Genomic DNA, 13,751 nt, shown 5'->3' on the forward strand with positions numbered 1-13,751 from the left:
TCTTCAGCATCCTACCCAAGATTGGATGCCCTCCAAAGCTCCATAGTCTCATTCGATCTTTCCATGACGACATGAAGGCAACCATCCAGTATGAGGGTAGCATATCCAACCCATTTCACATTAAGAGCGGAGTCAAACAAGGTTGCGTCCTTGCTCCTACCCTTTTCGGTATCTTCTTTGCCCTGCTCATCAAACATGCTTTTGGGACTGCAACAGAAGGGGTTTATCTACGTACAAGATCTGACGGCCGACTTTTCAACCTAGCCCGTCTTAAAGCAAGGACCAAAGTCCGTGAGACAACCATCCGGGACCTGCTCTTTGCGGATGATGCCGCCGTCATTTCGCACACTGAACCAGAACTCCAGTGCCTTATGGACAGATTCTCCCAGGCCTGCAAAGACTTTGGGCTTTCCATCAGCCTAAACAAGACCAATGTGCTGAGTCAGGAAGTGGACACTCCACCAGCCATCACAATTGATAAGCACCAACTCAAAATAGTACACCAATTTACTTACCTGGGATCCACCATCAGTGACAATCTGTCCCTTGATAGTGAGATCAACAAACGTATCGGCAAAGCTGCCACAACCCTAGGGCGCCTCACAACCCGCGTCTGGGAGAACCGGAAGCTGACAACTCCTACCAAGATGGCAGTGTACAACGCCTGCATTGTCAGCACTCTTCTTTACGGCAGCGAAACATGGACAACATACTCCAAACAGGAGCGCAAACTGAACACCTTCCACATGCGCTGCCTTCGCCGCATCCTCGGCATCCATTGGAGTGACAAGGTGACGAATGCCCAAGTCCTCCAACGCGCTGGTCTTCCTACCATGTTCACGCTGCTCAGACAACGCAGGCTGCGTTGGCTCGGCCACGTGTGCCGTATGGAGGATGGACGTATCCCAAAGGACATCCTGTATGGCGAACTTGCCTCTGGCAAGAGATCTGTTGGCCGGCCGAAACTGCGCTTCAAAGATATCTGCAAGCGGGACATGAAAGCCCTGGACATAAACACTGAACATTGGGAAGAAGTAGCGGCTGGCCGCAGCAAATGGCGCAGTGTCCTTCACAAACAGCTGAAGACTGGCGAGGAAAAGATCCATGCCACAGCCAATGAAAAAAGAACCAAGCGGAAGACAAGCACTCCTGCAGTTGCGCCTTCCAGCTACATCTGCAGTAAATGCGGCCGTGTTTGCCTCTCCCACATCGGACTCATCAGCCACAGCAGGCGTTGTCGCTGAGTTTAAACTTGACCTCTGGACTGGCGCAGTATCCATAGTCGTTACGACTGACGGAGGCCTTTGATAACAGTCAGCTGGAAAAAAATAAGATTTCAAAAACTTTGGCCTGCAGTGTTAAAGTAGTCTGAGACACAGGTCAGTAAGTAGTTAGTTTAATTTACTGACTTTAGCAACTAGGAATGCATCGTAACACCATGGTTATTGTAACCAAAATGATCACGGCATTGTTGAATGTGCTCCAAAGTACTTTTCAAGCACACCTTTTGAATGTAAAATTGACTTGAAAGTAAAATGCCCCTGAAGACATATTGTACAGCAGGGCTATTTAACTGGCTACATTTTTGCAGCAAAATCCGAAAAACACCAGAGTGCTTTTGTTGTATAGAGGAACTTGGACAACTGTAAACACTTTGGCAGATCCTTGCATTGACATTTTAACCTTGCTAGCATAACGCTATGGCCAAACGTGTGACTTAAAAGACTCTTAACCTGAGAGGGAGGTGATCACAGGGGAGTTGTCGAAGGGAAGGGAGAAACTGCCGACTTTAGAATGTGTGGATTTTGTACTCAAGACAATTACTTTGGTTTTTATCACTGTTTGATTTGAGGTGAACCAGGATTTTATTACAAGGAGGAGGGCGGAAGTGTGGCTTGGTGCATAGGTAGCGTAGCAGTGAACGTGAATGTTAAATTCACAGAAGATAATGCCAAAGGGGAGAAGGTAAGTGATAAAGGGAAGGGGGCCCAAGACAGATCCTTGTGGAGCACCTGTTGTGACTGCAGAATGATGGGATTGTGCAGCCTGTCAGGTATGAGTGAAACCAGTCAAGGGGGTGTTAATGATGTCAATGGATGAGAGATGGAGTCTAAGGCTGCTGAAGTCCAGGAAGATGAAACTAGAGAGAAGTTGGTGATGACACCCAACTTTACATGCCCCTAAAGCTGACCAACACGCCGGACTGTAGTCAGTTGGAAGCGTGTCTTAATGAAATTAAACAATGGATGTCCGCTAACTTTTTGCAACTTAATGCCAAAAAAACGGAAATGCTGATTATCGGTCCTGCTGGACACCGACCTCTATTTAATAATACAACTTTAACATTTGACAACCAAATAATAAAACAAGGTGACTCTGTAAAAAATCTGGGTATTATCTTCGACCCAACTCTCTCCTTTGAGTCACACATTAAAAGCGTTACTAAAACGGCCTTCTTTCATCTCCGTAATATCGCTAAAATTCGCTTCATTTTGTCCACTAAAGACGCCGAGATCATTATCCATGCGTTTGTTACGTCTCGTCTCGATTACTGTAACGTATTATTTTCGGGTCTCCTCATGTCTAGCATTAAAAGATTACAGTTGGTACAAAATGCGGCTGCTAGACTTTTGACAAGAACAAGAAAGTTTGATCATATTACGCCTGTACTGGCTCACCTGCACTGGCTTCCTGTGCACTTAAGATGTGACTTTAAGGTTTTACTACTTACGTATAAAATACTACACGGTCTAGCTCCAGCCTATCTTGCCGATTGTATTGTACCATATGTCCCGGCAAGAAATCTGCGTTCAAAAGACTCCGGCTTATTAGTGATTCCTAGAGCTCAAAAAATGTCTGTGGGCTATAGAGCGTTTTCCGTTCGGGCTCCAGTACTCTGGAATGCCCTCCCGGTAACAGTTCGAGATGCTACCTCAGTAGAAGCATTTAAGTCTCATCTTAAAACTCATCTGTATACTCTAGCCTTTAAATAGAACTCCTTTTTAGACCAGTTGATCTGCCGCTTCTTTTCTTTCTCCTATGTCCCCCCCTCCCTTGTGGAGGGGGTCCGGTCCGATGACCATGGATGAAGTACTGACTGTCCAGAGTCGAGACCCAGGATGGACCGCTCGCCTGTATCGGTTGGGGACATCTCTACGCTGCTGATCCGCTTGAGATGGTTTCCTGTGGACGGGACTCTCACTGCTGTCTTGGAGCCACTATGGATTGAACTTTCACAGTATCATGTTAGACCCGCTCGACATCCATTGCTTTCGGTCCCCTAGAGGGGGGGGGGGGGGTTGCTCACATCTGAGGTCCTCTCCAAGGTTTCTCATAGTCAGCATTGTCACTGGCGTCCCACTGGATGTGAATTCTCCCTGCCCACTGGGTGTGAGTTTTCCTTGCCCTTTTGTGGGTTCTTCCGAGGATGTTGTAGTCGTAATGATTTGTGCAGTCCTTTGAGACATTTGTGATTTGGGGCTATATAAATAAACATTGATTGATTGATTGATTGACTTTTAACAAGGCAGTTTGTGTACTGAGACGGGAGCGAAAACCTGATTGGCAAAGTTCATAGAGGGAGTGCCGGGTTAGATGGAGGAGCAATTGGGATGCAACAGTTTTTCCAAAGATTTTTTTTTAGATAAAAAGGTCAATGGGAAATGGGACAGAGGTTAATGTAATTGTTGGGATCTGAACCAGGGTTTCTTAAAATTGGAGAGACAGCAGCTATTTGACAAAGTTTCAGAACAATTGCAGTGGAAAGTGAAGAGTGAATAATAGCAGTGATGAAGGGAAGCTGCTTCAACCAGGGTCGAGGGTGGGGGAGCTAACAGACATGTGGAGGGCTGGGATTTATTCATTGGATGATGTCACTAGTCAGAAAATGTATTTGAGAAAACTAAAAACTGCAACGGCACATACAAAATATATTACAGCACAAATGAATGGCAGTGTTATTTTAATATTTGACAACTTCGCACAGGTGAACTTTTCAGGTTTTTAATGCTGGTACAAATCCTGTTAAACACTACATTTCTTGTACGGTTGTTAAACGATGCAAAAGTTTGACTCTGGCACACAGATGATGTGTATGTCCGTTACTTCCTATGGGAAAGTCTAATGATAAATCAGTATGTGATGCCTGAGGTAGTCTGTCCAAAATCACATTGCGCTAGAAAAATAGATTTTTGTGAGCCTATCAGCAGACAAGACAGAACAAACTGGAGAGAAAGAGCTCATGTAATCAATGAAGTCTGACATGGAAATCTCATATTGCACATGTACGAAAAAAGATGTCTAAGACTATTTTTATATTAAACAAGGTAAAATATATGTTAGATTATAGAGCAATGCGCATATTGTATTGTGCACTTATATTGCCATATATCAGCTACTGTGTGGAATTGTGGGGGAACACATATAAGAGTAACATAAAGGCATTGTATCAATTACAGAAAAGAGCTATAAGGATTATTCATAAAGTAGATTACTTAGAACACACTAACATTTTATTTATTAACTCTGGACTATTGAAACTACAGGAGCTAGTAAAGCTACAGACATTGTGTGTCATGTTTAAGGCTAGAAGTAAAACATTACCAGCAAATTTACAAAAAATGTTTGTCATCACTTCTGAGAATACAGAGCATAGAAGAAAAGGTCATTTCAAACAACAATATTCAAGGACAACTTTAAAGCAAATGTGTACATCAGTGGTGGGGGTAAAATTGTGGAATTCTCTTTACAACGAGATAAAAACCTGTAAAAATATATTCCAATTGAAAAAAATATATAAAGATAGAACGATAAGATCATATGGACAGACATAAGTGTTTACATTTGGTTTTTTATTTATTATTTTACTTATTTTTTGTCTGGTTTGGTATTTGCTCTGTATCATTCCGTGAGGTGTATATTATATTATTACTATTATTTTCTTGGTTTGGTTTATACTTTATGAAGTTTTGCACTTGTTGTGTTTTTCTTGTGCTTTTTGTTTTTGATTGTTTCATCACATTTGGATATATGTGTCGGCTTAAATGATATTCATGAAGTAAGATAAATGTATTATGTCAAAGGGGGCAGGAAATTATAAGATTTTCTTCATCCTGCTCCTTCTCAGGAATTGTGTGAATTTAAATTGTATAATTGTGATATAATTATTTATCGTTCTAAATGCACATCAATGAATGAGATAAATAAAAATGAAATGAAATGAAATGAAAAGTACTTGCAGTGTTACGTAAATTAGTACATTTATTCCCTTAAAGGAAACACAACTCACTCTGTCTGGGTGGGGATGCTAATTGCATTTGGAAAAAAGAGGGAAGGGAATTGTACTCACATGGCAAATGTTATTTTCTTCTGACTCATTAGCGCTGAGAACAATGACATAAAAAGCCTCCCCTGTCACCATAACACAGATGACAGCCAGCGAGAGCAACAAGTGGCGTTTGACTGAGGCTTGCTTGGCTTTGGCCTCCCTCCCGCCAACTTCCTTGCCCGCATGAGCGTTAACTCCCCAAGATCAATTGGATTGGACGCAGATTAGCTTGACATGGGCTGGTGTGAAGAACGGCCCACGTCCGGTCCCCCCGCCGGTAAAAAGATTTTTTAAAAAAACCACTTCGGGTGTCAATGATGTCCTCGAATGTCCGATGATGGATTGAGAGACAGCACTGCCGTGTTGTGTGATACAGGACATATTTTTCATGCAGACATGATGATGGAAAGAAATGTTTGTATGGACAATCTACAAGCGGCGTGACCCTGAAGCTTTGAGCAATGATTGAGCCGAAAGGGTGTAGGTTGAAGCGACGCTTGTATAAACCTACCCCATCACAACAAGAACAAGGTTCAAAATATATAAAATCTAAAACATGCTTCACTTATATTACTTTTTTTTTTAAAACAATATATAAGCAACATATATGTAGCACACGTCTCATATACACAGTTTAACATTTAAATCAAACATACACATTTGTACACTTATATATATATATATATATATATATATATATATATATATATATATATCCATCCATCCATCCATTTTCTACCGCTTATTCCCTTTCGGGGTCCCGGGGGACGCTGGCGCCTATCTCAGCTACAAACGGGCGGAAGGCAGGGTACACCCCGGACAAGTCGCCACCTCATCACAGGGCCAACACAGATAGACGGACAACATTCACACACTAGGGCCAATTTAGTGTTGCCAATCAACCTATCCCCAGGTGCATGTCTTTGGAGGTGGGAGGGGCCTATCCCCAGGTGCATGTCTTTGGAGGTGGGAGGAATCCGGAGTACCCGGAGGGAACCCATGCATTCACGGGGAGAACATGCAAACTCCACACAGAAAGATCCTCAGCCTGGATTTGAACCCAGGACTGCAGGAACTTCGTATTGTGAGGCAGACGCACTAACCCCTCTGCCACCGTGAAGCATATATATATATATATATATATATATATATATATATATATATATATATATATATATATCAATCAATCAATCAATGTTTACTTATATAGCCCTAAATCACTAGTGTCTAAAAGGGCTGCACAAACCACTACGACATCCTCGGTAGGCCCACATAAGGGCAAGGAAAACTCACACCCAGTGGGACGTCGGTGACAATGATGACTATGAGAACCTTGGAGAGGAGGAAAGCAATGGATGTGGAGCGGGTCTAACATGATACTGTGAAAGTTCAATCCATAATGGATCCAACACAGTCGCGAGAGTCCAGTCCAAAGCGGATCCAACACAGCAGCGAGAGTCCCGTTCACAGCGGAGCCAGCAGGAAACCATCCCAAGCGGAGGCGGATCAGCAGCGCAGAGATGTCCCCAGCCGATACACAGGCAAGCGGTACATGGCCACCGGATCGGACCGGACCCCCTCCACAAGGGAGAGTGGGAGATAGAAGAAAAATAAAAGAAACGGCAGATCAACTGGTCTAAAATGGGAGTCTATTTAAAGGCTAGAGTATACGAATGAGTTTTAAGGTGAGACTTAAATGCTTCTACTGAGGTGGCATCTCCAACTGTTACCGGGAGGGCATTCCAGAGTACTGGAGCCCGAACAAGAGGTAACAACGTCGGTGTCGGAAAAGAGGGAAGAAAAACAAGCCAGTTAAAGTGCTTGCAACGTGTTTGCTTCATCTCATATATATATATATATATATATATATATATATATATATATATATATATATATATATATATATATATATATATATATATATATATATATATATATATATATATATATATATATATATATATATATATAGTACCCTTCTCCTTCCCAGCATGCCTCACTTATACTCCTGAACAAAATCCTTAGACCGCATTTTGTGCTGGTGAACTTTTATTAGATTGTAAACAGAGCATCAAAATGCAAAAAGTAAGAAACAGGAGGAGAGAAAAAAGAAACTACTCTGCACTTAATTGGAAACTTCATTTAAAGTAAGCAGATAAATGCGTATGACCATCTTAAAAAAAAAATCCAAGTCTTGTCCTGTTCTGTAAAACATCCACACTGTCATGACTTCCTGACTACTAGGCAACAATGACGGACACAGTAAGACGATGATTTTTTATTTTTATGGGACAAAAAATGGCAACTGCTTAACTGTGAAACCGGTTGATCCCCCACCCTTAGCTGACTGCAGCCCAATAACCTAACATAAGATGTTATCTGGGATGGCGTGGCGCAGTGGGAGAGTGGCCATGTGCAACCCGAGGGTCCCTGGTTCAATCCCCATCTAGTACAAAACCTTATCACGTCCGTTGTGTCCTGAGCAAGACACTTCACCCTTGCTCCTGATGGGTGCTGGTTGGCGCCTTGCATGGCAGCTCCCTCCATCAGTGTGTGAATGTGTGTGTGAATGGGTAAATGTGGAAGTAGTGTCAAAGCGCTTTGAGTACCTTGAAGGTAGAAAAGCGCTATACAAGTACAACCCATTTACCCATATATTATCTGCGATGAGGTGGCAACTTGTCCCGGGTGTACCCCGCCTTCCGCCCGATTGTAGCTGAGATAGGCGCCAGCGCCCCCCGCGACCCCGAAAGGGAATAAGTGGTAGAATATGGATGGATGGATATATATATTATATATACAAAATTTATTTAAATTCCATATAAAGTGGTAATATATACATTTTAATATAACCTATATGTGTAATTATGAAATCATAAATTGTATTTATATACATATTATATATTATTGTCTTTCTAAAACAATGTTTGCTCTTCTTTCTTATATTTACTAATTTAGGGACGGCGTGGCGCAGTGGGAGAGTGGCCGTGCGCAACCCGAGGGTCCCTGGTTCAAATCCCACCTAGAACCAACCTCGTCACGTCCGTTGTGTCCTGAGCAAGACACTTCACCCTTGCTCCTGATGGGTGCTGGTTGGCGCCTTGCATGGCAGCTCCCTCCATCAGTGTGTGAATGTGTGTGTGAATGGGTAAATATTTATTTATTTTTTATTTATGTATGGTATATATATGTATGTATGATATATACACATATATATATATATATATAGATATATATATATATATATATATATATATATGTATGTATGTGTGTGTATATGTATATATGTGTATGGGTGTGTGTGTGTATATATATATATGTATATATACTGTATATATAATGTGTGTGTATACAGTATGTATATTTTTAACATATAAACAATTTGTCTTATACTTTAGTTAATATAGTAATGTAATGTACCTTGAAGGTAGAAAAGCGCTATACAAGTACAACCCATTTAATGATAAATGATTTAAAAAGCTTTTTAAACTGGTTTATGTTGGTGCTGTGTTTTATTTCATCCTTTAAACAGTTCCATATTTTAACCCCTGCTATTGTTATACTCATTCGTTTCTGCGTTGTTCTACAATATTGGATCTTAAAAAATAGTTCTCCTCTTAAATGATAATTCCCTTCTCTCTGTAAAAATCTTCTCTGTAACCCTGTTGGAAGTCAATCTTGACTTGCTTTATAAATCATTTGGGCAGTCTTGAGTTGGATGAGATCTGGTAGTTTTAAATCAAATGTGTGTGTAAATAATCCATTAGTGTGTTCTTTGATGAAAACAGCGATCAACAACTTGCAGACAACGCACTCACACTTACTTATGTTGCATTCATGTTGATATTTCATGCAAATACGCCAGCACAGTGGTGCTCCTGCTCAAAGCTGCAGCACACGACATATCCTTCACCCCGTCCTTGTGTTTATGCATCCCACATAATAAATAATTGCCTACTTATCCTGCATCATCTTCAGTTATCCATCAATGCTCCAAATTTAATCTCCCGCCTTAAAACACCCGCGCCACATATGCTTAATCCATCAACAAAGTGCACACTTGTTTACGTCCTGTCTTTCTGCAAAGCGCTCCACCATAACAGCATTCATCTGCAGTTTGTCAACACAAGGTGCCAAGACGTGCGGGTCATGCATTATAGAGAACAGCAGCCACTTTCCGTTGCACCTGCCACAACAAACAAGCACATTCAGTATAAAGTCCTCTACTGTACATACCTGCCTCTCTGAAAGGGTCTCTCTCTTCCAAAATGATGCTGACTAATTCATATAAACTATCATTGTGAATAATTCACAAGCGACGTGCGACCTGATCTGCAACACAGTTAAATATTCAAGCGGCAGGTGTATGCTCTCAAAATGACTGCTGATATGAAGCATCTCAGGTTGCAGGCAGGTAACCAGGAAGTCAATGCTGGTTGTCGGGTCACATGACTCCTCCTGATCTTACTATATTGCCCATATTTAAATGGCTTGGTATTAATGATGATGACAGCATGCTAACAATAAAACACATTGCATAATGTACAATGTAATATTACCTCATTTGTTTTAATAATTTAAAAAGTTGTGTGCACTTTTACACCACTTCAAATTATTATAAACTAATAGTATTTTTACATGTATTACCTATTACTTTTTTTTTCTAAATATAATATTCATTATTATTTTCAAAGCCTAATTGTAAAAATATTTTTTGATAAAGAATTGGATCTGGATTGTCCATCTACAGAAGCCAAAAGCAGTGAAGCATAGCTCGGTTGGTAGAGTGGCCGTGCCAGCAACTTGAGGGTCGCAGGTTCGATTCCCGCTTCCACCATCCTAGTCACTGCCGTTGTGTCCTTGGGCAAGGCACTTTACCCACCTGCTCCCAGTGCCACCCACACTGGTTTAAATGTAACTTAGATATTGGGTTTCACTATGTAAAGCGCTTTGAGTCACCAGAGAAAAGCGCTATATAAATATAATTCACAATTCACAGTTGTCCATCCATCCATCCATCATCTTCCGCTTATCCGAGGTCGGGTCGCGGGGGCAACAGCCTAAGCAGGGAAACCCAGACTTCCCTCTCCCCAGCCACTTCGTCTAGCTCTTCCCGGGGGATCCCGAGGCGTTCCCAGGCCAGCCGGGAGACATAGTCTTCCCAACGTGTCCTGGGTCTTCCCCGTGGCCTCCTACCGGTTGGACGTGCCCTAAACACCTCCCTAGGGAGGCGTTCGGGTGGCATCCTGACCAGATGCCCGAACCACCTCATCTGGCTCCTCTCGATGTGAAGGAGCAGCGGCTTTACTTTGAGTTCCTCCCGGATGGCAGAGCTTCTCACCCTATCTCTAAGGGAGAGACCTGGAAACTCATTTGGGCCGCTTGTACCCGTGATCTTATCCTTTCGGTCATGACCCAAAGCTCATGACCATAGGTGAGGATGGGAACGTAGATCGACCGGTAAATTGAGAGCTTTGCCTTCCGGCTCAGCTCCTTCTTCACCACAACGGACCGGTACAACGTCCGCATTACTGAAGACGCCGCACCGATCCGCCTGTCAATCTCACGATCCACTCTTCCCTCACTCGTGAACAAGACTCCTAGGTACTTGAACTCCTCCACTTGGGGCAGGGTCTCCTCCCCAACCCGGAGATGGCACTCCACCCTTTTCCGGGCGAGAACCATGGACTCGGACTTGGAGGTGCTGATTCTCATTCCGGTCGCTTCACACTCGGCTGCGAACAGATCCAGCGAGAGCTGAAGATCCCGGCCAGATGAAGCCATCAGGACCACATCGTCTGCAAAAAGCAGAGACCTAATCCTGCAGCCACCAAACCGGAACCCCTCAACGCCTTGACTGCGCCTAGAAATTCTGTCCATAAAAGTTATGAACAGAATCGGTGACAAAGGACAGCCTTGGCGGAGTCCAACCCTCACTGGAAACGTGTCCGACTTACTGCCAGCAATGCGGACCAAGCTCTGACACTGATCATACAGGGAATGGACCGCCACAATAAGACAGTCCGATACCCCATACTCTCTGAGCACTCCCCACAGGACTTCCCGAGGGACACGGTCGAATGCCTTCTCCAAGTCCACAAAGCACTTGTAGACTGGTTGGGCAAACTCCCATGCACCCTCAAGAACCCTGCCGAGAGTATAGAGCTGGTCCACAGTTCCACGACCAGGTGAAGTTGTCAGGTTGTGTAAATGGGAAATAAAAAGAGAATACATCCATTTTCTACCGCTTATTCCCTTTTTGGGGTCGCGGGGGGCGCTGGCGCCTATCTCAGCTACAATCGGGCGGAAGGCGGGGTACACCCTGGACAAGTCGCCACCTCATCACAGGGCCAACACAGATAGACAGACAACATTCACACTCACATTCCCACACTAGGGCCAAGAATACAATGATTTGCAAATCCTTTTCAACTTCTATTCAACTGAATAGACTGCAAAGACAAGATATTTCATGTTCACACTGAGAAACCTCCTTTTGTTTTGCAAATAATAAATAACTTAGGATGTAATGGCAGCCAAACATGTCCAAAAATGCATTTTTACCAGTGTGTTACATGGCCTTTCCTTTTAACAACACTCAGTGCAGGTTTGGGAACTGAGGAGACACATTTTAGAAGTGGAATTATTTCCCATTCTTGCTTGATGTACAGCTTAATTTGTTCAACAGTCCGGAGTCTTTGTCGTCGTATTTTACGCTTCATATTGTAACACGTGGCTTAGCATTGTCTTGCTGAAATAAGCAGGGGCGTCCATGATAATGTTGCTTGGGCGGCACCATATGTTGCTCCAAAACCAATCAATGGAACATAGGTTGAAAAGGATTTGTAAATCATTGTATTTTTGTTTTTATTCATGATTTACACACCGCGCCAACTTCACTGGTTTTGGGGTTTGTAATTTAGCTGATGTGATGAAGTTGCATACCACTGCAGTCAACCACCAGTATAAGAAATCCAACTATTAAATTAGTACATTATTGTTTATCTTTACTTTTTTCATTATTAAGTTATTAGATCAATTGTGTTAGTACTGATACATGCCCCTAAAGCTGACCAACATGCCGGATTGTAGTCAGCTGGAGGCGTGTCTTAATGAAATTAAACAATGGATGTCCGCTAACTTTTTGCAACTCAACGCCAAAAAAACGGAAATGCTGATTATCGGTCCTGCTAGACACCGAACTCTATTTAATAATACAACTCTAACATTTGACAACCAAACAATTAAACAAGGCGACACGGTAAAGAATCTGGGTATTATCTTCGACCCAACTCTCTCCTTTGAGGCACACATTAAAAGCGTTACTAAAACGGCCTTCTTTCATCTCCGTAATATCGCTAAAATTCGCTCCATTCTGTCCACTAAAGACGCTGAGATCATTATCCATGCGTTTGTTACGTCTCGCCTCGACTACTGTAACGTATTATTTTCGGGTCTCCCCATGTCTAGCATTAAAAGATTACAGTTGGTACAAAATGCGGCTGCTAGACTTTTGACAAGAACAAGAAAGTTTGATCACATTACGCCTGTACTGTATATACCTTTATATACATATATACATACATATATACCTATACTGGCTCACCTGCACTGGCTTCCTGTGCACTTAAGATGTGACTTTAAGGTTTTACTACTTACGTATAAAATACTACACGGTCTAGCTCCATCTTATCTTGCCGATTGTATTGTACCATATGTCCCGGCAAGAAATCTGCGTTCAAAGGACCCCGGCTTATTAGTGATCCCCAAAGCCCAAAAAAAGTCTGCGGGCTATAGAGCGTTTTCATTTCGGGCTCCAGTACTCTGGAATGCCCTCCCGGTAACAGTTCGAGATGCTACCTCAGTAGAAGCATTTAAGTCTCACCTTAAAACTCATTTGTATACTCTAGCCTTTAAATAGACTCCCTTTTTAGACCAGTTGATCTGCCGTTTCTTTTCTTTTTCTTCTATGTCCCACTCTCCTTTGTGGAGGGAGTCCGGTCCGATCCGGTGGTCATGTACTGCTCGCCTGTGTATCGGCTGGGGACATCTCTGCGCTGCTGATCAGCCTCCGCTTGGGATGGTTTCCTACTGGCTCCGCTGTGAACGGGACTCTCGCTGCTGTGTTGGATCCGCTTTGGACTGGACTCTCGCGACTGTGTTGGATCCATTGTGGATTGAACTTTCACAGTATCCTGTTAGACCCGCTCGACATCCATTGCTTTCCTCCTCTCCAAGGTTCTCATAGTCATTATTGTCACCGACGTCCCACTGGGTGTGAGTTTTCCTTGCCCTTATGTGGGCCTACCGAGGATGTCGTGGTGGTTTGTGCAGCCCTTTGAGACACTAGTGATTTAGGGCTATATAAGTAAACAATAATTGATTGATTGATTGATACTTTCCTGCACACACATGCACTTAAGAT

The 13,751-nt window shown here is 42.8% G+C and overlaps 1 protein-coding gene across 1 annotated transcript in view; it reads right to left on the bottom strand.

Moving 5' to 3' along the window:
* Positions 1–5,535, bottom strand: part of myo3b (myosin IIIB) — a 327,297-nt gene extending 321,762 nt beyond the window's left edge. Inside the window, 1 exon segment of the mRNA XM_061880054.1 lies at positions 5,348–5,535. Within this exon segment, the coding sequence (XP_061736038.1) occupies positions 5,348–5,397 (50 nt within the window). The 5' untranslated portion in view covers positions 5,398–5,535.
* Positions 5,536–13,751: the final 8,216 nt, after the last annotated feature.

This window comes from Nerophis ophidion, linkage group LG19 (assembly GCF_033978795.1).
Source record: "Nerophis ophidion isolate RoL-2023_Sa linkage group LG19, RoL_Noph_v1.0, whole genome shotgun sequence".
NCBI classification, from domain to species: Eukaryota; Metazoa; Chordata; class Actinopteri; order Syngnathiformes; family Syngnathidae; genus Nerophis; species Nerophis ophidion.